The sequence below is a fragment of the Geotrypetes seraphini genome, chromosome 9 (genome assembly GCF_902459505.1).
Source record: "Geotrypetes seraphini chromosome 9, aGeoSer1.1, whole genome shotgun sequence".
NCBI classification, from domain to species: Eukaryota; Metazoa; Chordata; class Amphibia; order Gymnophiona; family Dermophiidae; genus Geotrypetes; species Geotrypetes seraphini.
Genome location: NC_047092.1, coordinates 181,367,538 through 181,394,968, shown reverse-complemented (window position 1 = coordinate 181,394,968; position 27,431 = coordinate 181,367,538). Strand labels below are relative to the sequence as shown.

General features: G+C 44.4%; 1 protein-coding gene across 2 annotated transcripts in view; it reads right to left on the bottom strand.

Moving 5' to 3' along the window:
- LOC117366652 (probable cation-transporting ATPase 13A4) overlaps positions 1-16,082 on the bottom strand; it is a 112,020-nt gene extending 95,938 nt beyond the window's left edge. For both annotated transcript variants that reach the window (XM_033958281.1, XM_033958282.1), the window contains exon 1: positions 15,654-16,082. In XM_033958281.1, coding sequence (XP_033814172.1) covers positions 15,654-15,815 — 162 coding nt within the window. In that variant the 5' untranslated portion in view covers positions 15,816-16,082. The remainder of the gene's footprint in view (positions 1-15,653) is intronic.
- Positions 16,083-27,431: the final 11,349 nt, after the last annotated feature.

Genomic DNA, 27,431 nt, shown 5'->3' with positions numbered 1-27,431 from the left:
CCAGCTATTTTGTTTATTTGTTCTTTATGGTTGGAATCCTATCCCTATAAGTTATTAAAAATCATTAGAGATCATTCATAATGATACATTATAAGTGCCCAGTCTTCTATATCCTGCATGGAGACCACAGCAAGTTGTTCCAGGACCATCATCACACTTTTGGGTCCTCTAAATGATTAACACATCTTCTTGAAAGACACAGTGAGGGATACGAGTCACTAAGGTATTTCGCCAGGGTAGGCCTGGCTGGGCTTCCGCGTGTGCAGATCGCCGGACTAGATGGACCCAAGGTCTGATCCGGTGCAGGCATTTCTTATGTTCTTAACAATTGCTCTCTACATCATTAAATCATCTAGCCCTTATTCATCTATACTCTTTTTTGTGATGTATATTGTTCCGAGTATACAATAAATGGTGTCTCCTTACCTGGACAGTTTGCCACCAAGGAGTCGTAGTCGTATTGTGAATGGATTGCAATTGTATTCTGCTCCACCTGTCTGACCTGGGATTTCCTTTTTGTTGGGGTAGGGGGGAGGGTGGTTTGGGGGGAGGGGGGAACTGTTCTGTTGTGGGGTATTTGGGTCTCTCAGTTCCCTGAGAAGACATCAGAGTCCAGTCCTCTTTGGGGGGGGGGGGGAGTTGACCCTCTTTTGTCAGTTGTTGAAATAGTTACAATCCTTATCTATATTCAGTGGTTGTGAATTGTTATTCTCTTTGCCAATAAAAAAGATTTCAATAAAAAAAAAAAGAATAGCACTTATCTTAATCAGCTTATCTTAATCATCTAGGCCGATTAAGATAAGTATCATTCTTTATTGCATTCATTTATTGTATACTCGGAACAATATACATCACAAAAAAGAGTATAGATGAATAAGGGCTAGATGATTTAATGATGTAGAGAGCAATTGTTAATCATTTAGAGGACCCATAAGTGTGTTGATGGTCCTGGAACAACTTGCTATGGTCTCCATGCAGGATATAGAAGACTGAGCACTTATAATGTATCATTATGAATGCTCTCTAATGATTTTTAATAACTTATAAACATAAAGAACAAATAAACAAAATAGCTGGCAATCTTTTTATTAGGGACACGGGTGCGTCAGAAGCATTCAAAAAAGTTGCGTAATTCATTCTAGAAGCACCCGCGTTCAGAGCAGGTTTCAGCAGGCATAGGTTTTGGGGCAGGATTCACGCATAGTGCCCCTGTTTTCCAGCACCTGTTTTTCAGCATGATACTGTAGAATCTGGCCGTAGACGTGCTGGCATACTTTTCCATCGTGTCTACTTCCAAATGATTATGCAATACGAGATTAGGATTTGCCTCGTCTCAAAAGAAAACACAACAAAACAAGAACTTTAAAGCAGATTTGTTTTCTAACAGTGAGCTCTAATCCAATTTCTTCCTTTCTGTGACATTAAGCAGAAGAGGATTTAGAAGCAAAGAAGGGTAATTTAATCTGTCAGTATGAATTCAATACTGATTCACACGAGTCCAGCAATGAATAGGAATATATTATCTATAGGTACTAAGGGTCTACCTCCTCAACATTTGGAGCCCTGTGCGGAGTGGTCTCCTTCTTAGTTAAATTAAGTAAAATTGCACAGCATAAGATCTATAAGGACATGATAGTAACATAATAGATGAAGGCAGATAAAGACCCGAATGGTCCATCTAGTCTGCCCAACCTGATTCAATCTAAAAATTTGTTGTTGGTTTTCTTTCTTCTTCTTCTTCTTAGCTATTTCTGGGCGAGAATCCAAAGCTCTGCCCAGTACTGTTCTTAGGTTCCAACTACTGAAGTAAGAACATAAGAACATAAGCAATGCCTCCGCTGGGTCAGACCTGAGGTCCATCGTGCCCAGCAGTCCGCTCACGCGGCGGCCCAACAGGTTCAGGACCTGTGCAGTAACCCTCTATCCCCTTTTCCAGCAGGAAATTGTCCAATCCTTTCTTAAACCCCAGAACTGTACTCTGCCCTATAACGTCCTCTGAAAGCGCATTCCAGGTGTCCACCACATGTTGGGTAAAGAAGAACTTCCTAGAATTCGTTTTGAATCTGTCCCCTTTCAACTTTTCCAGATGCCCTCTTGTTCTTTTATTATTCGAAAGTTTGAAGAATCTGTCCCTCTCTACTCTCTCTATGCCCTTCATGATCTTGTAAGTCTCTATCATATCCCCTCTAAGTCTCCTCTTCTCCAGGGAAAAGAGTCCCAGTTTCTCCAATCTTTCAGCGTATGAAAGGTTTTCCATCCCTTTTATCAGACGTGTTGCTGTCCTCTGAACCCTCTCGAGTAACGCCATATCCTTCTTAAGGTACGGCGACCAATATTGGATGCAGTACTCCAGATGCGGATGCACCATCGCCCGATACAATGGCAGGATATCTTCTTGATTATACCTAGCATTCTATTCGCTCTCTTAGCGGCCGCTGCGCACTGTGCCGTCGGCTTCATTGTCATGTCCACCATGTCAAAGCTCACTCCAGTCCATGATAGAGACTTACAAGATCATGAAGGGCATAGAGAAAATGGAGAGGGACAGATTCTTCAAACTTTCGAAAACTACAAGAACGAGAAGGCATTTGGAAAAGTTAAGAGGGGACAGATTCAGAACCAATGCTAGGAAGTTCTTCTTTACTCAAAGGGTGGTGGATACCTGGAATGCGCTTTCAGAGGGTGTGATAGGACAAAGTACGGTATTGGGGTTCAAGAAGGGATTAGACAATTTCCTGAAGGATAAGGGGATAGAAGGGTATGGATAGAGGAGTACTATACAGGTTCTGGACCTGATGAGCTGCCACATGAGCAGACTGCTGGTCATGATGGACCTCTGGTCTGACCAAGCAGAGGCACTGCTTATGTTCTTATGTTCTTACACCCTCCCAGCCATTGAAGCCCTCCCTAGCCCATCATCCACGAAACGGCCATATACAGACACAGACCGTGCAAGTCTGCCCAGTACTGGCCTTAGTTCTTCAATATTTACTATTATTTCCTAATTCTAGATCCTAGGCATATATTCATTTGACTGACATCACAGTTGTGGTCTTGTAGGCAGTGGCGAAGTATGTATTTGCGATTAACGTCAAAAATAGGCACCGGAAATGCAGGCCCTTTCAAACCCTGGCCTACACTTCCGGCATGAGGTAGATACAGTTCTACAAATGATGCTGTGGCACGATTGATATGCGATCGGTGGCCTGTATCGATGCTGTTCGTTGAATCCGGCCCTTCATGTATGTAAGCTCATTTTCAGGTTTGATGTTTTCCCTGATTTGGGGGCATTTTTGCACTTCATTCCACAAATTCATTTCAATGAACTTTTTTAATGCATATTAATCCATAGGATAACATGCATGTTATAAATCAAGTTAGCACATGCTATAGAAAGAAAATCCAATGCATGTGAACTACTGTGCTAGCAAAGAATATTGTACATTGGAAGCTCAAATGACAAAGTTTGACTTTCATACTTTGGACACATCATGTGATGAGAAAGGTCATTAGAGAAAGACATCATGCTTGGCCAAGTTGAATGTCGACATGTAAGAATAAGACCATCAAGTGCAATGGGTTGATAGCATACAACAACCATGGATGCCCTTCTATCAACAATTAGCTGCTTGACTGAAGAATGAACACAGCTCAGGATGTCTACTATCCATAGGGTAGCCATGAGTTGACATTGACTCGATGGCGTATAACAGCAATAGCTTTTTAAGGCACATTAAGGATTGAATATCCCCATTCCCTACCGTGTAGCCTAGAGTAAAATATTTTGCTTGAACCTTTAATGGATTTTACCCAGAAGGCCAGAGAACTTTATTCCTGGAGTGTGCAATAGCAGCTTATTTACAAAGCAACATATGTTGAGAAATGTTCGTGTGAGAATATAGAATTAATATCTAGATAAAAATGACAGTATGTATGTATAGAAGTTGATCTTATTGTAAAATTATCAGGGGGCATCTAGGTATATGGCTTGACTATCTAAGTATAGATTTCTAGAAGTTCTAGAAGACATATTGCTAAGAAATGCAAGGTCATGCATTTGGGCTGCAAAAACCCAAAGGAACGGTACAGTTTAGTGGGGTGAAGAACTTTTAGGCATGAAAGAAGTGTGGGACTTGAGTATGATAGTATGTGGTGATCTAAAGGTGGACAAAGGTTGAAAAGGTGATGGCAAAAGCTAGAAGATTGATAAGGTGCATAGGATAAGGTATGGTCAGTGGGAAAAAGGAGGTATTGATTCCCCTGTATAAGACTCTAGTGAAACCTCATTTAGAATATTGTGTACACGTCCATCTCCCCATCCGCGGTTTCAGCAATCGTGATTTCACATATTTGCGATTTTTTGGGGAGGGGGAAAAAAAGAAAAAAAAAAACATAGTTTAGCCTTCTCCCCCGGCGTCCCTGCCTTACCTGGTGGTCTAGCAGGCTTTTGGGGCAGGAGCGATCTTCCTACACTCCTGCTCCATGTAGATCGCCAATAGGAAATGGCTGTGGGGAGTTCCCGTTGTAGTCTCGAGAGATGGTGAGTAATATTTTGTAGTTAAATTGTGGGATTTTTTTTCTATTACTCTTTGTTTTTTTCTTGAGAAACATTTAAATACGCATAAATGCGCATGAGTCGAGTCTCTTTCATTTGAAAGGAAGCTCTGGAATGAGAGGGCATAGGATGAAGTTAAGAGGTGATAGGCTCAGGAATAATCTAAGGAAATACTTTTTTTACAGAAAGGGTGGTAGATGCGTGGAACAGTCTCCCGGAAGAGGTGGTGGAGACAGAGCCTGCGTCTGAATTCAAGAGGGCCTGGGATAGGCACATGGGATAATGGTTACTGCAGATGGGCAGACTGAATGGGCCATTTGGCCTTTACTTGCCATCATGTTTCTATGTTTCTACATATTAGTCCCAGTGAAAACTGGATTCTTTGTGGAGTGATATGTTTTATTAGACCAACAAAGACCTAGAACACTTTGGTTGCTCGGAATGTGAAGGACACTAGTCAAGGTACTTGCTAAGACTGTTGTCTCTGGAAGGAGAGGTTCCAGGAGTTTCAAAAAGGGCTCTGGGGAGAAGGAAGCCTAAGAAAAATACCTGGTGATCCCCACCTCCCCGCTGCTTTTTCAAAAAGTTTGAGGAGGGATGCTTTGTGAATCTGACATTCTCCTGCTCTTGAACTAAGTATTTCTGTGGAGGTTGGCCAGTGAAATCTACCGACTGCTTTTTTTTTTTCTTGTGATTTTTCCGCCTTTTAGACTATTTTTGCTGATTTTGGACTTTAGTAGAATTTACTTTCTGCTTCGAAATAAAGCATGGAAGTATTTTTGTGCAGGAGTGAGCGATTCTCTGGGGCCTCAGAGCATCTACTGTTTCTCATTCTTGAATCGATGATCTGGACACTGCAATGGGTTTTCTAGGCTTATCAACCTCTGAAGGTAGACCCCAGCCCAATCAGAAATGCCCTGTATAAAGGGGGTTAATTTTTTTTTTAATGTTTTTCTGCACAATGGTGCCCTCTACTTACTACTGTGAGATCACCCAAATTTTGTGTTCACTATACTGATATTATTGCTCAGTTAAAGAACAGAGTAATAATTGATGGATTGATTGATTGCTTAGGGCTTCCTAATCTTGTACGAAAGTTGTGGCAAAATCCATTTTGTTATGTAGTGTCTCTGAAAAATGTTTGGAACCATATTAGGTGTGGAATGTCTACTCATTCATTTTTATATCTGATCCATATTTGAGGCAAGAATAAAGGTTGTTATTATTATTACCCAATCCCAGCTGAGGAAACTTGAGACAGCCAAGACGCAGTGATTTGCCAAATTTCATGCAGCGAGCGGGCAGGTTTTGAACTAGTATCAGCAGCATTTCTCCCAAGAAGCTTATTAATCTATGCATGAAACGTCACCTAGATAGAAACATGACAGCATATAAAGGCCAAATGGCTCATCTAGTCTGCCCCGATATCTTTGGTTTCTAGTTTAAATTGTAAACCACTGCTGATGCCAAGGATATTTTTATATTCGGATGGTACAAGAGATTAAACAGTGCTATTGAAATTAAAAGTGTGGAATAAGTTGTAAGTTTAATGGCTCCACATCATTCTCTTCTCGGCAGCGCTGAGAACTTTTCAGCAGCGCCTCAGGCGAGAACATTGTTCTTATAAGAAGGGCTGGGCGAATCTTTTCTAGCCTGGCTCAAATCCAAATAGTTCTTTGAACTGTCTTGATTTTACATGGATGATCAATATCATTTTAATTCCAGTCTGATTCCTTTCCTAGACCTAGGGTTTTTTTTTTTTCTGAAAAATCCAAACACACTTCTTTTTTTCCCCATTGTAGGAATACTTTCAAATGAAAACATCTCTCAAAAAGTGTCATTCTTTACATAATCCAGAAGTTAATATGAATTTGCATGAAGATGCAAATAGATTTCACTTATCTACACCGATGCAAGCTCCGTCCCCGTTTGCTTTGGCAATGCGACTGTATCCTGCCTCTCCAGGTCACAGGGTTGAACCAGTTCCAGGAGGAGATTTTAGGACAGAGCTGAATTATTTAAGGGAACACGCCACAATTGCATTTAACCCAACAGCAGGAAATGGTGTATGAAAACACTTTTTGGCGTTACTTTTTGGTTTGTTTTTTTAAATTCATTTTGGGGCGACCGCCTACAACAGCACTGTTCGCATGTCAGTCACGCTGCGGTGCTGTTTGCAGAATGGCAGCTCCCGTTGAAGATGGGCACCCGAAATGTGGGCCAGGGTGTTAAAGTCCTCCGTTAGTGGCACCTTCCTTTGACGGGGAATCACACCTAGGTCCTCTTTTACCAGGGTGCGCTAAGCGTGCTAGCGTGCATTTAGCGCATGCGCTAACCGCTAACGTCTCCATAGGATAACATGCAGGCCTTAGCGTTGAGTGCGTGTTTAGCACGCGCTAAAAAGCATAGCGCACCTTAGTAAAAGAGGGGGCTAGAGCTACCAGACGTCCGGATTTCTCCAGACATGTTCTCCTTTTCAGGACATGTCCGGGGGTGCGGACGGCTTTTCAAAACCCGGTACTTTCTCCAGATTTGGAAAAGCCTCCTCTCAATCACATCGGTCAGGAGGCAATCCGCACATGCGCGGGTGTCTCACGATGACGTCACACATGCATACGCATGACATCGTCACGTAGCGTGTGCGGATTGCCTCCTGCCTGACCAAAGCAGGCAGTGGGGGGGGGAGCGGAGCTAGGGTGGAACTGGGGTGGAGATGGGCGAGTCTGGGGGCGGGTCTAGGGTGTCCGGATTTCACAGTCGTAAAATCTGGCAACCCTAATCACGCCTATGCTGTCTAAGGCCATTTCTGGCCCAAGCCACGCCCACTTTGACCTTAGGCTCCTCTGTAGACGTGATTCCAGCACCTACCTTTTTCAAACGAGATTTGTATTAGTTTTTAATTAGTGCAGTCAATTAGAGCACCAATTCAACCAATTAAGTTAGGCGTTGGTAGGGCTCCTGTCGCCCCCTAACTTATGGTGCTGTTTATAGAATCTGCCCCTTTCTGTGTGGATGTTCATTCAGTTGCAAATTTGTTTTGTTTAAGGGAGTGTGTGGCACCGTGGTTAGAGCTACAGCCTTGGCACCCTGAGGTTGTGGGTTCGAATCCCGTGCTGCTCCTTTGTGACCCTGGGCAAGTCACTTAATCCCCATTGGGAGTGTGTGGCACCGTGGTTAAAGCTACAGCCTCAGCACCCTGAGGTTTTAGGTTCAAATCCTATACTGCTCCTTGTGACCCTTAATCCCCCCCCCCCATTGCCCCAGGTACATTAGGTAGAGTGTGAGCCCACCAGGACAGATAGGGAAAATGCTTGAATATAAATCACTTAGGCTATATGTGGTATAGAAATACTAAAATAAATAAAATTGCCTCTTCCCTACTATAATATTGACTTATATTAAGGAAGCCTTTCATAAACCTGCAGCTGAAACTAGCCTTTAGTGCATAAGAGAGATCTGCATATAATGGAGGTGCCAGGCATGCAAATCTGCTCCATGCATATTCATTAGGGCTAGACTGAAAACCCGATTGGCCTGAGGGGTCTTCCAAGACAGGGTTGGGAACCACTGCTTTAGTGGATCTTTCCCCTGCACTCAAGCTACTTTTTCTGCGGCCAGTGAATGGCTGATTTTCTATTTTCAGCAATAATGGCTCCTGAAGCCTAGGGTTACCAGATGTTTTCAAAAATAGCACTTTGTCTGGGTTTTGAAAAGCTTCCAGCTAGCGGCAGCATCTGCGCATGCGCGGATGCGACGTCAACGAAGATGTTAAGGGGGGGGGGTGGGGCTGAGGGCAGAACAGGGCATGACTCGAACGGAATGGGGCCGGGCCAGGCGGAACTGGGCGGGCCTTGGAGCGAAGCAACGAGTCCAGATTCTCGTTACAGAAAATCTGGTAACCCTGCTGAAGCCGCAAAACAAGTGGCCCTTGTCAGGATTGGTTTATTTATTTATTCAATTTTCTATACTGTTCTCCCAGGGGAGCTCAGAATGGTTTACATGAATTTATTCAGGTGCTCAAGCATTTTTCCTTGCCTGTCACAATCCATCTAATGTACCTGGGACAATGGGGGGATTAAGTGACTTGCCCAGGGTCACAAGGAGCAGCATGGGTTTGAACCCACGACCTCAGGGTGCTGAGGCTGTAGCTTTAACCACCGCACCACTCTAGAAATCATAATGTAGCAAAAGTGATCCAAGTGTAGGACAATCCAGGCATTGTGACATCACTGATGAGGTTGGCTCTTATTGGTGGAATGAGGCATTGTGACATCACAGTATCAGCTCTGGTTACCAGAAACTTTTCAGACTCTTTATTCAGTTTTCTATACAGTTCTCCCAGGGGAGCTGAGAATGGTACTCATGCATTTTTTCCTGCCTGTCTCGGTGGGCAATGGGGGGGATTAAGTGACTTGCCCAGGGTCACAAGGAGCAGTGTGGGTTTGAGCCCACAACCTCAGGATGCTGAGGCTGTAGCTTTAACCACTGCACCACTCTAGAAATCAAAATGTAGTAGAGGTGAGCCAAGTATAGGACAATGAGGCCATTGTGACATCACTGATGAGGTTGGCTCTTATTGGTGGAATGAGGCATTGTGACATCACAGTATCAGCTCTGGTTATCAGAGGCTGAAACTTCTCACTTATTCAATTTTCTATGATGTTCTCCCAGGGCAGCTCAGAACTGTTTACATGAATTTATTCAGGTACTGAAGCATTTTTGCCTGTTTGTCCTTGTGAACTCACGATCTAACTAATGTATCTGGGGCAATGGGGGATTAAGTGACTTGCCCAGGGTCACAAGGAGCAGCATGGATTTGAACCCATAACCTCAGGGTGCTGAGGCCATAGCTTTAACCACTGCACCACACTCTCCCCTTTCCCTCCCTGGCTGGATGTATGGACTGCTGACCCATGGCCCCGCCCCTAGCCCCACCCCATGCCCCACCCCCTCAACCTGCACGAGCAATGAGCGATGTCAAATGGCGTTTGCGCATGCACGTGACTTCACCGCGTTGAATCTGCGCAGGCGTGAATGCCATCCCAATGTTGCTTGTTGCCAAAAGCGTTTCAAAACCCGGACAAAGCGCAGGATTTTGAAAAGTTTCAAGTTTAATAAAAGTTTGATTTGATCGCAAAATCATAATTCAATGTAATTTACAAATAATGATTAAATTGGGGTAAAAAAGAAAAAACACATTAATCAAAGCAGATGGTTAAAACAACTTTAGACCAACCAACCACATAAGGTAAAAAAAAAATAAAGGATTAAATACAATTTATAAACAAATAAAAGGGGCGAGGTGATGAAACAATAGGATGGGGAGAAGGATACCTGCTCAGTTTTCACCTATCAGCTTTACTAGTCCTCTAACACAGTGTTCTTCAACCATCGGTCCATGGACCAGTGCCGGTCCACAGAAATTTCCTGCCGGTCCACAGGGCCGGCATGTGCAACAGGCCCAAAACAGTGTCCTTCACCCCCTGGTTCGCGGTGCGACTGATGCGGCGTTATCTTCAGGCCAGATCCCTCTTCCTCACTGCACAAAGCCACGGGCAGCGGCTCCTACGCACGTCCTGCGCCTGAACTGGAAGCGTTCTCTCTGATGTCGCAACATCAGAGGGAAGCTTCCAGATGGCCCACAACTTAGCTCAGTGTTCTTCAACAGCCGGTCAGCAGACCGATGCCGGTCCACCAAATAATTCTTTTATTTCTGCCGGTCCATAGGTGTAAAAAGGTTAAAGAACACTGCTCTAACACACATCCTGGATATATAACATTTGCATAACTCAGTTAAAAGCGTCCTTAAAAAGTCAGCTTTTCAGGAGACTTTTAAACTTACTAAGTCATTTTTCTTCTCTTATATCGACTGGGAGCGAATTCCAGATTTGAGGGGCCGTGACGGAAAAGATTGCGTCTCTCCTTGAATAAATGAGTCTCAGTGAAGGGACTAAGAGGAGAGATTTCTCTTCCGATCTTAAGGATTTTGTAGGAATATAAGGGATTAGAAGCCTTTCTAAGAATGCAGGAGCTTTATTCGTTAAAATTTTGCAAGTAAAGCCGTGTGGATTCCCAGACATGTCCTCCAGACATCTGGTCACCTAAGAATCACGGCTCCCTAGGACCTTAGGGCTTTACAGGCCGACATTTCCGGCACCCAGGGTACTTCCTGAATTGTGGCCAGTGACACCTCTAACCATGACCACTTCTGGGAATCAGTGTCACTATGTGCTGCTAGCTGCCAGGGACCTAGGAGCCAGTCCCAGGGGTCGCGTAGCGGTGTCTGTTTTTTTTAACAAGGTTTTAATTGGGTTTTAATGGCATGATCAATTATCATGCCACTTAAATCCAATTAAACCAATCAAGTTAGGTGGCAGCTACTGCCATCTACCTTTCGATGGCTGTTATAGAATCTGGCCCTAAAAGCTCAGGTGCCAATTAGAGAACGACACAGTGACAAAATTCATCACCATTCCCGTCCCCGCGGATAACCGCGGGAAACCATCTTCATGTCATTCTTTAAGGAGAGAGGGAAGAATCAGAGTATGAATGGCCACAACCACTGACCCGCAAGCTTTGCTTTGAAGAATGCTGGTGCAGAAGGACCGAGGTTGAAACAGACACTACAGAATGACAGTCTCTGGTATCCAGAGCAGATATTGTGATGTCATAATGCCTCATTCCACCAGTGCCTAAGAGCCAATCACATCAGTGATGTCACAATGGCTTCATTATCCTTGGCTCCCATAAGAATCAGAGTATGAATGGCCACAACCACTGACCCTCAAGCTTTGCTTTGAAGGATGCTGGTGTAGAAGGACTGAGGCTGAAATAGACACTAGAAAATGACATGGGATTATTTCCCGCGGTTATCCGCGGGGACGGGAACGGTGATTAATTTTGTCACCGTGTCATTCTCTAGTGCCAATCACGTGCCAGTATGGCAGCACCAACATAAGAACTTAAAGAGTTGCCATTCTGGAACAAACCAAAGGTCCATTGAGCCCAGTATCCTGTTTCCAACAGTGGCCAACCCAGGACACAAGAACCAGGCAAGATCACAATTTTATCCTAGGAATAAGCAGTAGATTTCCCATTTTCCCCATGTCCATCTTTTTTAGGAAATTATCCAAACTATTTTTAAGCTATGCTTTCACCCTATTCTTAAACCCTGCTATGTTTTCACACTATTCTTAAACCCTGCTATGCTTTCACCCTATCCTTAAACCCTGCTATGTTTTCACACTATTCTTAAACCCTGCTATGCTTTCACCCTATTCTTAAACCCTGCTATGTTTTCACCCTATCCTTAAACCCTGCTATGTTTTCACACTATTCTTAAACCCTGCTATGCTTTCACCCTATTCTTAAACCCTGCTATGCTTTCACCCTATCCTTAAACCCTGCTATGTTTTCACACTATTCTTAAACCCTGCTATGTTTTCACCCTATTCTTAAACCCTGCTATGTTTTCACACTATTCTTAAACCCTGCTGTGCTTTCACCCTATCCTTAAACCCTGCTATGTTTTCACATTATTCTTAAACCCTGCTATGCTTTCACACTATTCTTAAACCCTGCTATGCTTTCACCCTATTCTTAAACCCTGCTATGCTTTCACACTATTCTTAAACCCTGCTATGCTTTCACCCTATTCTTAAACCCTGCTATGTTTTCACACTATTCTTAAACCCTGCTATACTTTCACCCTATTCTTAAACCCTGCTATATTTTCACCCTATTCACTGGCACAAATTCTAGAGTTTAATTACAGGTTGAATGGAGAAATATTTTTTCCAGTTGGGTTTCAATCTACTCATTAGTATACGTCTATTACTTATCATTTCCATAGAGATGCTAAACCTACCCGGCACTGAACATTAAATATGAAAGAGACAATCCCTGCTCAATAGAGCTTACAATCTAATTAAAACAGACGAACATGACGAACAGGGGATAGGGAATTTCTCACAGAGGGTATGATAAAACAGACATGGGTGCTTTACAAGTGAGAGAGTTGGGAGTTAAATGCAGCCTCGAAAAGGTGGGGTTTTAGCCTTGATTTGTATACTGCCAGAGATGGAGCTTGATAATTCCTAAGATAATATCTGTTTTCTTAGACACTGTTGCACACTGGGCGGAGGGTTTCAATGGATCCTCGACACCTCGTGATGCTATGTTCCAGACTGTTGGAGTTAGTTTTTGGGACTTTCTATATTTAAGAACATAGGAATTGCCATATTGGGACAGACCAAAGCCCAGCATCCTCTTTCCAAAAGTAACCAACCCAGGTTCCAAGTACCTAGATAGATCCCAAGAAATAAAACTAATTTTATGCTGCTTATCCTAAGAATAAACAGGGGATTTCCCCGAGCCATCTTAATATTGGTTGATGGACTTCCCTTTACGGAATTTATCCAAACCTTTTTTTAAACCCCGCTAAGCTAACTGATTTCATCACATTCTCCGGCAAACGAATTCCAGAGTTTAATTACATGTTGTGTAAAGAAATATTTTCTCTGGTTTGTTTTACATCTATTACTTAGTAGCTTCATTGCATGCCCCCCTAGTCCTAGTATTTTTGGAAAGAGTGAACAAGTGATTCACATCTACCCTTTCCGCTCCACATGTTATTTTATAGACTTCTATCATATCCCCCCTGAGCCATCTCTTCTCCAAGCAGAAGAGCCCTAGTCACTTTAAGCTTTCTTCATAGAGAAGTCGTTCCATCCCTTTTACCATTTTCACTGCCCTTCTCTGTGCCTTTTCTAATTCCGCTCTATTTGAGATACGGTGACCACAATTGCACAACGTATTCGAGGCTCTGTTGTTTTTTTTGCTTTTAGTTGATTTTTTAGAAAATCATGTCCCTCCTCCCCCCCCCCCCCCCCTTTTTACTAAGCCAAGTGAGCGAGTACTGCATGGTAAATTTTCCAACGCCCATTCGATTCCTATGGGTATCAGGACATTTACATCGCTGTCCCACACTACTGGGCTTAGTAAAGTGTGGGGGGTGGGGGAGGGGGGAACTGATATTGATTTTTATGAATTGTTATTTTATCTGCGTTTTGATTTGCAGATTATGCTACATTATTAATCTTCATTGATGGATTTGATTGCATTATTAGACTCCTTTGTCATTTTTGACAGCTTTGTGATTCATGTAAAATACTCATTTTATTATATACTAGTATTTTAGCCCATTACATTAACGGGTGCTAGAATATATGTCTGTGTGTCTTTATTTCTGTCTCTCTCTCCCTCCCGCTGTCTGTCTCTTTCCCTGCCCCCTTTTGTCTGTCTGTCTTTCTGTGTCTCTCCCTGCCCCTGTGTCTTTCTTCTTTTCTTTCTATCTATCTGTCTCTCTCCCTGCCTCCTATGCAGCACCATTTCTCTCCCACCACTTCCCTGTGCATCAACCACAGCAGCATTCCCTCCCCCTCCATTTCCCTCCCCCCACACCACTTCCCTGTGCAGCAGCAGCAGCGTTTCTCCTACCCCCCCTTTCCCTTCCCGCGGTCTGGCCGGCTCCCTTAGTCCCTTACCGCCCGCCCCCCCCCCTTCCCGCGGTCCTGACAAACCTTCCGATTCCAGCAGCGTCTGCAGCACTCTACACACTGCTGCTTCAGGGCCTTCTACTGCCCAGCAAATCAGGGCAGTAGAAGGCCCCGAAGCAGCGTGTGTAGAGTGCTGCAGACGCTGCTTGAATCGGAAGATTTCAGGACCCGCAGCCCTTGCCGGACCCGAAGCGAGCTCTGTGGGTTTTTGGTTTATTTACGCGGGCCCAGCCGGAGTAAGAGGAGAAGTCTGGGAGGCAGGAATTAAAGTCCGTTGGGGGAGGGGAGGAGGGAGGAGAGCAGCTCCTCTCCCTTCCAGCTCCGGTCCGGCCCCCGCTGACGTCGCCTTGGCAGTTCACACTCCGAAGCCGCAGGAGACGCTGCACTGTACGGCCTCTTCTTTCTGCTGCCGCCAGCGTGGCTTCTGGCAGACAGGCTCTGCGCTGCCGTGCGCATGCGCACTCCTACCTGCGGGTCCCTACAGCACACAGAAAATAGGAGCACGCAGGTGGGAGTGCGCATGCGCGCTTAGGGCTTTATTATATTAGATATATTTGTTTTCTGCTCGGATCTTTGGGTTCTAAATATTTTAAATAAATAAATAAAAGATGATACCTGGGTTCTTTTCCTGGGCTCCTAACGTGGAAGCCAGCATCACGTAGCTATAGTTCGGGTTCCCGTTTCCCACATGCATCACTTTGCACTCGCTCACATTAAACACCATCTGACATTTTGACGCCCAGTCTCTACTCTCCACCCCCAGATATACCCCCCTTGAGCAAAAAAAATTAAAATGTATCTTTCAGTGTGTGGGGAGTGTGCACACTTTGGGATTTTAAAGCAGAGCACCTCAGCTTATCCCCCAATAAGCTGAGGCAAATGCACATTACTGCTTGTTCCAGATTATTAAAAGGATCTCTAAGTCACCCAAAAAGTTATGGGAGGCAGTAGCCACAGTACTTTGATGTCAGCATGAAATATTGCTGTATAAAATTAAATGCATGCAAGATATATAGAATTACAATCCTTGAGGTTTGGTTTCTCAACAGGAATCAATCTTTTGTTGAGAGCCAAAATCAACCAACCATTAAAACTGTAAAATGCTTTCTACAAATGCGATCTCTCTTATCGCCACTAAAATTGAACAAACGCAAGGACAAATTAAAGGCCATTTCTCTACATAAATTGGGGCTTTGTGCATGCAAAAAGAGCACACAGATAATTTTATATCTGGAAATTGCAAGAAGTAACTGGCATATCAGTTACAGATAACTTTATCCACTCCAAGAAGAGGCATTTACAGGAAGGATTTGCATCTCTGCTCATTTGTTTTGACAGTGTGGGAATATGTGCAGAAATTAACCAAACTTGTGTGCTTCCAAAGAACAGGTTTTGACATGAGACCCTGCAACCCGGGGGATAATTTCAGAGCAGAAAAATATATGCGTGATGCATGCAGTGGATGTATTTAGTCATTCCGAGTATCACTCACTTCTTCCCTACATTGCACAGATTTGTTTAAGGAGCAGAAGAGCCCTTACCATCTCATTTTCCTCTCCTTGATTAAGAAGCGCACGGTGGTCGCTCCTGTTATCTGCGTCCATTTGGAAAGTACCGGAGCCGTCCAGTTGTGTGTCCTTGTAGGCAGAGTCACAGAACTCTCTGAGTAACTTCACCTGAACCGGTTCATTATGAGTTGTCATTGTCCCACCCCTAGGCACTGTTCCAGAATCACACCTCCCTTGTTAGGCTGAAAAAGGAAAGATGACAGTGGTACTGTAGTACACTAGCAGCCTATAACCCTATTTCTCTGTTCATATTGCTTTGCCACAATGAAATGTGTCAAAGTTGCTCCTGAAACAAAACCTTTTGTCTGCCCTCGATAAACCACCAACGCGAGAAGTTCCCATTTTCCGTCCGATCCCGGCTGAGGCATCGTGGTGAACCACAGAACTGAGCTGTTAATAGAATGGGGGGTGGGGGGCCTTAAATACCTCAACCAAGCTATGCAAGTGAAGCAAGAAAATTTTTTAAAAAAAAAAAACTCTCCAAACCTCAACCTTTATGTCTTGTGGGTCTAAACAGTTTTGTGGATTGGGTGTAATTTTGGAGATAGGCAAATTGCATGTGACATTAGGTAGCCCCCACGAAAGGTCCATTTTTTAAATGTAGTTTGATATCCCACCATATGAGGGACAGCATGGCAGTTTAAAACACACATAGTTAATTCCTGTTCTGCGGCTGTGCTGGGGCTGTACATTTAACATGCAATAGACGGTCCCTGCTCAGAAGAGCTTACAATCTAATTTGGACAGACAGACAGGACAGAGGGATTGGGGAATTCCTTGCAGAGAGAATGATAGGATGGACATAGGTATCTTATGGTGAGTGGGAGTCAGGAAAGCAGCCTCGAAAAAAAGGGGGCTTTTCGCTTGGATTTGAATACTGCTAGAGACAGAGCTTGATGTATTGACTCAGGAAGGCTGTTCCATGCACACGGAGCAACAAGACAGAAGGGAAAGAGTTTGGAGTAGGCAGTGGAGGAGAAGGGTACGGATAAGAGGAACTTACCTGATGAATGGAGTTCATGGGGGGAGCATAGGGGGAGATAATTGAGGAGAGATATTGGGGGGGGGGGGGGCTGAAGAGTGAATGCACTTATAAGTCAATAAGAGGAATTTGAACTGCATTTGGAAATAAATGGGGAGCCAATGAAGTGACTTGAGGAAAGGGGTAATCCGAGTATGGCGGCTGTCATGGGACACAAGTCATGCAGCAGAATTTTGAATGGATTGAAGGGGAGAGAGATGGTTAAGCGGAAGATTTGAGAGAAGCAAGTTCAAATAATTTAAGCGAGAGGTGATGGGAGTGTGATAGCTGGAGGGGAATGTGGGGGTCCACTGATGTTTTTTTTTTTTAGAAGAGGTGTAACTATGGCATGTTTGAAGACATCAGGAACAGTTGCAGTGGAGAGTGATAGGTTGAGGTTATGAAAGATAGGAGGGATGACAGTGGGCGGAATAGCGCCGAGAAGGTGGGTGGGAATCGGATCAGAGGAGCAGGTAGTGGGTTTGGAGGAGGAGAGAAGATGTACAGTTTCCTCTTCAGTGATTTCGGAAAAGGTGGCAGGGGTTGAAGGGAGGTTGGTATAGTGGGCAGCTGGAAGGGGAGTGTGTGGGGGGGGGGAGGTGACCTGGTTGAGAACTCAAGGTGAATCTCGTCATAGAAGAACTCTGCCATCATCTGGGAGAAAGTGAAGGGCGGATTGGAGGTGGGGGCACTTTGAGTAGAGAGCTGAGTGTGCCAAAGAGACAGTGAGCTAAGAGAGTTAAATGGCCATAGTAGGCTTGTTTGGCAAGTGAAAGAGCAGACCAGAAAGATGACATCAGGAATATGAAGTCAGCATGTGGAGGGGATTTAAGCCAAAGACGTTCAGTAGATTGGGTACAAGAGCACAGGTAGCGGATGTTGGGGGTTAGGCGTGCCTTATAAGAAGTGAAAAGGGAGGAGTGAGGATATCTAGAGCAGAGGAGAGAATAGTGTTATAGGAGAAGACAGCTTCATTGACGGACTTGTATGACATAGTAGTTGAAGGGAGGGATGAGACAGTGATAGAGAATATCCTGAAGGTTCCTAAACATGTAAGTATTGATAGGTCGGGTCTGGGATGGGGTGGGGGTGGGGAGGTGATGAGTTATGAAGGTTAACAGATGATGGTCAGAGAGGGGAAGAGTTGAGGTGCAGAATTTGGCGATAGAGCAGTTGGAGGAGAAGACAAGGCCAAGGCAGTGGTCATTCTGGTATGTAGGGGTGGTAGAGCACAGCTGGAGATTGTACGAGGATGTTAGTGCGAGAAACCTGGAAGTATAGGAGTCAGAGGGGTCATTGGCATGGATGTTGAAGTCACCAAGGATGAGGGAAGGAGATGAGGGGTTCAAGAAAGAAGGAGATCCAGGAGGCAAAGTCAGTGCAGAAAAACAGAGAAGGACTTATCAGGGGGTCAGTAAATGACAGCTACTTGGAGAGGTAGAGGAGTGAATAGATGGATGAAGTGGACTTCAAAGGAAGGAGAACAGCAAGATTGAGGCAGAAGAAGGGGTTGATTTCTACAAGACGGCAAAAGTAACAGCCCAACACTATCCCCACACCCAAATGGGCAAGGCGTGTGTGAGAAGAGGTAACCTCCATGACGCAGGGCGGCACTGAAACAGAGTCTTCGAGGCAGATCCAGGTCTCAGTGTGAGCAGGTGGAGAGCTCGAGAGATAAAGAGGTCATGGATGAAAGTAAGTTTTGTTGAGACAAAAGTGGGCATTCCACAAGGTAGACTAGAAAGGCAGAGAGGATGGGGGGGGAGGAGAGGAACAGAAATAAGATTGGTTGGGAGGATCGGGCTTGGGATTGGGAAGGAGTAAGAGAATACGGATGAGTTTGGGAAAGGCATGGGGAGGGGGGGGGGCTACACTATGATCAAGATGCATACAGATAGAGTGAAGATGGCTGAATTAGAGGGAGAAAGTATTGAAGCTCTAGGATCCTTTACTGGGCTTTAATATACTGTTTTCCCACCCTCTCGAATTCCCCTATTTTTGGTCTTTCCTATCAACGATTCTAGTTCTTTCCTTTCCTTACGTGCCCGTTTGTTTAGTTAGGGTTAGTTATGTTAGTCTTGAAAGTTGGTCTCTCGATGTTTCCATGATGTAATGTATCTGATGATTATCGGTTCCCATTTTCATTAAGTAAAGCCGCTTTGATTACAGAAAAGGCGGGATAACAAATTTTAATAAACTTGAAACTTGGAAAAAGTGAGTGGCGTGGTGGTAGGGGGTTAAGTGTTTGGCATGAAGAGAGAGAGAGTGGGGAGAGTCAGTATTAGGAGGAGGAGTTGGGGAAGGGGAAAGAGGGGGCACTTGGCACCCCCCCTTAGTAAACAATGAGATTTATCCTAAGCCCAGACTGGTGATACAAGTCAGATTCGTGAGGCTTGTGGGAGACGGCGGTGGCTAGTCTCAGAAGATGAAGGTGAAAGTAGGTTGTTAACGTAGACTTATCGGGGAGAGTTCACACGCGAGAGGCATGGTCATGTGAGCGCTACGTGTAAGAAGGTAGGGTTAAAGGAAGGGGTATAAATAAATCTGTTCGCCTCCCCGCAAAAAAAAGAAAGAATGAAGTCAGTTTTAAATTTGATGGACCTTTTTCGTGACCCGTCAAATGCGCGCACTGACAAGTACGCAAACGATAATGGCGCGCCGACAAATGCGCTCCATACAGCGGGTAGGGGGTAGGAGGGAACACCCCCACCCCCACTACACTTACAATATTCACTTGCTATCTAGTGTTAGGGTAAGGTTGAGATGAGGATTATGGGAACTCTAAAAGGTTCCCCCAAATCCTCATCTAAACCTTGCCCTAACACTAGCGGTATTGACGGCACGCCATTGTCGTGCGCGCACATGCCGGTGTACCACCTTTTTAAATGCTTGGGTCAGGACAGAAAGGAGAGGCACAGCCAGATAATGAGACGGTCACAGGTTTGTGTTGAAACCAACTTCGAGGCAGTCTTGTCGCTAGTTTTAAATGTTTGAACCCGGGCTGTCAGACGGGGAATGGAAGTAAGGTAAGAAATGCCTTTTTATGGTGCTCCTATAGGATTCCTGCTTAGCGCAAATGAGGCCTTTGTGAAGTGCTGTGAAATCAAAGTAAGAATTAATCACCGCACACGTCACGCATTATGAGCCTTCAAGTTCTCACTTGAATCATTGTTCTCCTGTGGTGAAATGTTGCCATGCTAGAAGGGCTCTCGGGTTCAGTAAGGGCACTCCTTAACGTGAAAATCAGCGTGCCAACAGTCTGCCCAGAGAGGTTTATTTTTTATTGACTTTAGTTGTGTAAGAGATCTCAGTGCGATGATGCAAGGAAATAGGAGCAGCGTCAGAAAAGACGACAGGCACAGAATGGCTTCCCAGGGGAAATGCCGCAGGCAAACACAATTGTTTGTAAATGCCTTTTTCTGGATATTGATTCCTCATGACTGCTGACTTACGAGAACCTTTCCATAATTGTCTGCATGGACCTTTCTTGGCGTTGATCTTTCTATTGCTGTTTGTCTGAGGATTTGATTATTCATGTTTACATGTTTTTATTTTTATTTTTTATTGGATTTCAAAGTAAAACAGATTTTATGCTGCCTCCAGACACATCTCTCCCAGAAAGATTGTAAACATTTTTTTTAGTATGTGCACATTTGGAACTTACTATGAGAATATAAGAATAGCCTTCCTGGGTCAGACCAATGGTCAAGCCCAGTAGTCCATTCTCACAGTGGCCAATCCAGGTCACTAGTACCTGGCCAAAACCCAAGGAGTAGCAATATTCCAAGCTCCCGATCCAGGGCAAGCAGTGGCTTCCCCCATGTCTTTCTCAGACTATGGACTTTTCCTCCAGGAACTTGTCCAAACTATTCTTAAAACCAGCTACGCTCTCCGCTCTTACCACAACCTCTGGCAACCTCAGTGTGCCCCACCGTAAGCCCTTTATAAGTGCGTGCCAATGCTTACCACAGCTTAGTATAAGGAGTCCTTTATAAAGTTAGTTTTGTGCATAGATGAGGCTCGAGAAGAGGTTTGGGGGAAGGGCTGGAGTGGAATGGGGTGTGACTTGGCCAGAACAGGATGCGGCTGGGTGGGGCTGAGGGGGGTGGAGCCACATGTTTTATAAACTTACGTAATACCATGTAAACCATTTAGGCCTTAGTCGGTATAGAAATTTTTTTTAAATAAAATAATAATAAATTGTAAATGAGACTAAAGAGAGCTCGAGATGAGCACAGATAATCCCTAAATGAAATATGTAAAGGAAAAAGCAGAGATCGACTAGCGGCCTCTTTTACAAAGCCGTGCAAGCGGCTGCCTCGCGGCAACAGCCCCAAAGCCCTTTAAATCTCTATGGGCTTCGGGGCCGCTAGCGCGGCTTTGTAAAAGAGGCCGTTGGTTGGAGTAAAATGATCAATTATGAGAACGGCCAGAAATGGAAGTCTAAGAACCGTACGAGGCTCTGATGGAATCTTTACTCGGAGGTGAGTAGCCCTTCCTCCCTCCAGCGGTCACTCTTGATTCCCTCTCAAAAACAGTGCCTGGTTTTAATATCGAATGGTGGTCTACAGATGTTATCAGAGCTCTAATCCAGATCAGATTGTAGCACGCGCTACTCCGCGAGTTAATGCCCCAACGCAGCTTAGTAAAAGGAGCCCTAAGGTGCAAACGAAATCCCTTCCCTTTCCAGAAAAAACCCGAAGCTGCTCTGGCTCGTACAACACGCACTTATTATCCTGATGCCTTGACATTTTAAATCTGTATTTTAGCCAATGTGTGTTTTTATGATTTTGTGCACCGCCTAGAAATCTGATTTGGCCTTATAAGAAATTTTAAATAAACTTTTTTTTTTTTTTTTCTTTCCATGAAATTTTATTGGAAGTTTTAGGATACAGAAAGAAAAAAGGAGAAAATACAATACAGGGCTGAGTTGGGGTTACATAGATGTACATGAAAATACATTAACTACTGATTCAAAAACAACCATTCATTTAACGTATCTGGCGAAGGACGTAAGAAGACTTGAGGCGGTCCAGAGGAGGGCGACGAAAATGATAGGAGGCTTGCGCCAGAAGACGTATGAGGAGAGACTGGAAGCCCTGAATATGTATACCCTAGAGGAAAGGAGAGACAGGGGAGATATGATTCAGACGTTCAAATACTTGAAGGGTATTAACGTAGAACAAAATCTTTTCCAGAGAAAGGAAAATGGTAAAACCAGAGGACATAATTTGAGGTTGAGGGGTGGTAGATTCAGGGGCAATGTTAGGAAATTCTACTTTACGGAGAGGGTGGTGGATGCCTGGAATGCGCTCCCGAGAGAGGTGGTGGAGAGGAAAACTGTGACTGAGTTCAAAGAAGCGTGGGATGAACACAGAAGATTTAGAATCAGAAAATAATATTAAATATTGTTTACCCGTATCCTTCAATGTGATTTGCAAGAAGGTGTGCATCCAACTTGCCTTTGAATCCCAGAATGGTGGTCTTCGACACAACCTCCTCCAGGGGAGCATTCCAAGCGTCCACCACTCGCTGTGAGAAACAGAACTTTCTGATATTTGTCCTGGGCCTGTTGCCCCTCAGTTTCAATCCATGTCCCCTTGGTCCAAGTCACATTTGACAATGTGAATAATGATGTTTTTTGCTCTATTTTGTCGAATCCTTTTAGTATTTTGAAAGTCTTTATCATATCCCCTCGCAGCCTTTTCTTCTCGAGGGTGAACCATCCCAGTTTTCCGAGGTGTTCATTGTAGCTCAAATTCTCGATGCCTTTTACTAGCTTCGTGGCTCGCCTCTGCACCCTCTCCAACAGGGTTATATCCTTCTTCAGGTAAGGAGACCAATGTTGGATACAGTATTCCAAGTTTGGTCTGACCATTGCTCTGTAAAGCGGCATTATGACGTCTGCCGATCTACTCGTGATTCCCTTCTTTATCATGCCCAACATAAGAACATAAGAAATGGCTTTGCCGGATCAGACTCTAGGTCCATCCAGTCCGGCGACCCGCACCCGCGGAGGCCAAGCCAGGTGTTCTCTGCTGAGAAACCTTGTTTACTCGTACCCCAATGTGATTTGCAAGAAGGTGTGCATCCAACTTGCTCTTGAATCCCAGAATGCTGGTCTCCATCACGACCTCCTCAGAGAGAGTGTTCCAAGCGTCCACCACCCGTTGTGCGAAACAGAACTTCCTAATATTTGTCCTGGGCCTGGTGCCCCTCAGTTTCAGTCCATGACCTCTTGTCCGAGTCACATTTGACAATGTGAATAACGATGTTTCTTGCTCTATTTTGTCAAATCCTTTTAGTATTTTAAAAGTCTCTATCATGTCTCCTCGCAGTCTTCTCTTCTCGAGGGTGAACAATCCCAGTTTTCCGAGGCGTTCTTTGTAGCTCAAATTCTCGATACCTATTTGCTTTCTTTGCCGCCGCTGCGTATTGAGCCGACGGCTTCAGGGTCTTGTCTATCAGTACCCCAAGATCCCTTTCTTGATTGCTTTTTCCCAATGCTGCACCTAACATTTTGTATTTATGTTGATGTAGTGTATCTAGAATTTCAGAAAGCTTTTGACAAAGTTCATCATGAGAGGCTCCTGAGAAAATTAAAGAGTCATGGGATTGGAGGCAATGTTCAATTGTGGATTAAGAATTGGTTATTGGACAGAAAATAAAAGGAAGGATTAAATGGCTATTTTTAATAATAATAATAATAATAATAATTTTATTCTTATATACTGCCAAAGCCGTGGTAGTTCTAGGCGGTTTACAACAAAGAAGAGCTGGACAAACAGCGAATACAGTACAATGTAAGATCATCAAAATACAGGAGAGCATGATACAGAGGTGAGGCATAAGAGATTTTGGGAACAATTTTCTCAGTAGAGGAGAGTAAATAGTGGGGTGCAGTAGGGATCTGTATTGGGACCGGTGCTATTTAACATAATTATAAATGATCTGGAAATTGTAACACAAGTGAGGTGATTAAATTTGCAGATGACACGAAACTGTTCAAAGTTGTTAAAAACGCTTGCAGATTGTGAAAAGCTGCAGGAAGGCCTTAAGGAAATTGGCAGATGAAATTTAATGTGGACAAATGCAAAGTGATGCACATTGGGAAGAATAACCTGAATCACAGTTACTGGACGCTAGGGTCCACCTTGGGGGTCAGCGCTCAAGAAAAAGATCTGGGTGTCACTTTGGATAATACGATGAAATATTCCACCCAATGTGCGGTGGCAGCCCAAAAAACAAACAAGATGCTAGGAATTATTAGAAAAGGGATGGTTAACAAGACTAAGAATGTTATAATGCCCCTGTATCGCTCCATGGTGTGACCTCACCTGGAGCATTGCGTTCAATTCTGGTCTCCTTATCTCAAGAAAGATATAGAAAAGGTTCAAAGAAGAGCGACCAAGATGGTAAAGGGGATGGAACTCCTCTCGTATGAGGAAAGACTAAAAAGGTTAGGGCTCCTTAGCTTGGAAAAGAGACGGCTGAGGGGAGATAGGATTGAAGTCTAGAAAATTCTGAGTGCAGTAGAATGGGTACAAGTGGATCGATTTTTTTACTGCATCAGCATTCTGAGCCTGAGGATTGATCCCAGCACTGCTTCTTGTGACCCTGGCAAGCCACTTAATCCCTCTGCTGGGATATGTAGTTTTTCTTACAACTGGTTTGGGAAAAGCTAAACCAGTGACCCTGGCAAGCCACTTTATCCCTCTGCTGGGATATGTAGTTTTTCTTACAACTGGTTTGGGAAAAGCTAAACCAGTGACCCTGGCAAGCCACTTAATCCCTCTTCGCCCCAGGTGCCAAATAAGTACCTGTATATATGTAAAGTGCTTTGAATGTGTAACCACAAAATTCCTCCCTCATAAGATTTTTTAACAAATCCCGATTGCAGCTTCATTTCCAGTACTGGTTTCAAGTTTACCAGGTGCCATTTGTCTTTTTAAAGGACACGTGTTGTCCAATGTAGATAGACCATGAAAATTTTTAACCAGCTTATGGGTGGTGACTGAACTTACTGTACCTTAAGCTTTGATTTCTGACACAATTTCTAAGTGCTCAAGGTGTGGTACGACAAATCTGGAGCAGGTGGCTTGAGCCTAGAGATTATATAGAATAATGTTCGGATAATTACAACGCTTGAGTTAAAAGTGTTGTAAACGCTTGTGAATGTGACCGTCTGCATTGCAAGAGCAATTAGATCACGTCACTTTAGCGCGTATGGCAATCCCTTCCCACCACACTTTCATGATTCAAATATATTTTCTTTTTGTAAGGTGTACCTACGGACAAACCAGTTAAGTGGAAATAATAAATCAATGTGCATAGATCTTGATATGTCTTTACTGTAGAGAAAGATCTCTAGGCACGGGGTTGACCAGGCTAGACAAACCTGGCCAGCAAAATCAAAGCTAGCTCCGTTCAGGGCTGTGGCCTGCATAATGACAGATTCCCCCCCAGTGAAAGAACTTAATAGCCTTCCTGGGTCCATCAAGCCCAGTAGCCCATTCTCACGGTGGCCAATCCAGGTCACTAGTACCTGGCCAAAACCCAAGAAGTTGCAACATTCCAGCATCTCAAAGAATAGCAAGATTCCAGAAACCCCAATGAGAGCAACATTCTAGAGATAAGATTGTGATGTCATGATGCCTCATTCCACAGTGCCTCAGAGCCAACCTCATCAGTCATGTTACAACGGCGTAATTGTATACTTGGCACACGTAAGAACAGCCTTACTGGGTCAGACCAACGGTTCATCTAGCCCAGTAGCCCGTTCTCACGGTGGCCGATCCAGGTCACTAGTACCTGGCCAAAGCCCAAGGAGTAGCAACATTCCATTATCTCTGAGTAAGCAAGATTCCGGAACCCCAAAGAGTGCAAAATTCCATGTGGAATCTCCAAAGAACAAGATTCCGGAACCCCAAAGAGTAGCAACATTCCATGCTACAGATCCAAGGCAAGCAGTGGCTTCCCCCGTGTCTCTCTCATTAACAGACTATGGACTTTTCCTCCAGGAACTTGTCCAAACCTTTCTAAGGGTAGTTGTCCTTTTCTGTGAGCCAATCAACACACCAAACTGAAACAACTAAATATTTATTATTTTAGAAAGCAGGTTTCCTGTAAGAGAGCTAAAAATAAAGGGTTATGAATACATATCCAAACTGGTTTCCATTGACAGCCTGCCCATGGAGCAATAAACTATGAATAATATGTGTCATGGTATATTCAGGGCTGTGGCTAGCTATGTATGACCGGATTATAATTGGCGGAATTGTGAAAACTGACGGAGTCATGGGAAGGTTCGCTCCAGCATAATTATCAGTTCACACTCCTCCTGAGGAAGCCATTTTGGGTGAAACTCAGGTCTGAGTAGGGGAGCAACTGAATTTTAAAATTCACAGAGCACCATGTCACAGCAATGAAAAAAGAAAAAATCGTTCCCGCCGGGCCGGGCTGTTTGAGCTGAGATGTTATGCTCAACACAATGAAAAGATAAGTGCTTTTAAACACTAAGGGTTCCTTTTACTAAGGTGCGCTAGCGTTTTTAGCACGCGCTAACCCCGCGCTACGCAGCTAGAACTAACGCCAGCTCAATGCTGGTGTTAGTGTCTAGTGTGCGCAGCATTATAACGCGCTATTCTGCACGTTAAAGCCCTAATTGATTTTTATAGTACAGTGTTCCTCCGGTTGTTCGCGGTTGGCGGTTCGTGGTCCTGGTCATTGCGGGATTTTCCAACCGTGAACTGCCGACAAGGAGAGGGCAGTGGGAGAGGCAGGAGAGAGCAGCCGGAGCGCCGCAAGTGCAGGAAATCACTTGCGGTATGCTCCGACCGCCTCTTCCTGCGCTAAGTAGGGCCTTATCCAATCAGGAACTGCGTGTCAAAGCAGCTCCTGATTGGATAAGGCCCAACTTAGTGCAGGAAGAGGCGGTTGGAGTGTACCGCGGAGGGCAGGATTAATTTGTCGAGGGCCCCTAGGCATCCAAGTACACTGGGCCCCAGCCCCGCTCCGCCGCACCCCACCATGCGCCCAGGCGGAAACATAAAGCTGCGTCAGAGTGCTTTGGGCAAGCAGCACCGCTTGCACAATTACAGTTCCCGTTGCCTTTCTTACCCGCATTGCTTGCTTGTCTTACTTTCCGTCGATGGGGGAGGGACCGCGTTGCTGATCGGGGGGGGGGCCGCGTTGCCGATTGATGCTGGAGGGGCCCATCACCATTTGGAAAAAACAATGTTGATGCCCTCCTTCATCGGACTCCCCTGACCATTTCGGGCCCTAGGCACATGCCTACTTGGCCTATTGGTTAATCCCGCCCTGGAACCGCGAGTGATTTCCTGCACTCGCGGCGCTCCGGCTGCTCTCCCGCTGCCCTCTTCAGGCTCCCCCATGAAAAACCGCATTCGCGGTTTTTCAAGATTCGCGGGGGTTCCTGGAACGGAACCCCCACGAATATCAGGGAAATACTGTATTAACAGCTACCACGTAGTAACAACTGATAGATTGAAAACATTGAGAGAATAAATTCTAGGGACTGAGAAGAAAAGTGATAGGATGGTCCCGATCTTGTTCTCCTAGCGGCTCAAGCTTGCAGGACACATTCATACACTTAACACTTTTCACAAAATAAGTTAATATTTCAATATATGATATGCTTAAATTTGATTGATATATATTAACTTAAGCATATCAGGCATTGTTTGACCTCCTTAATATTTCTAGTGACC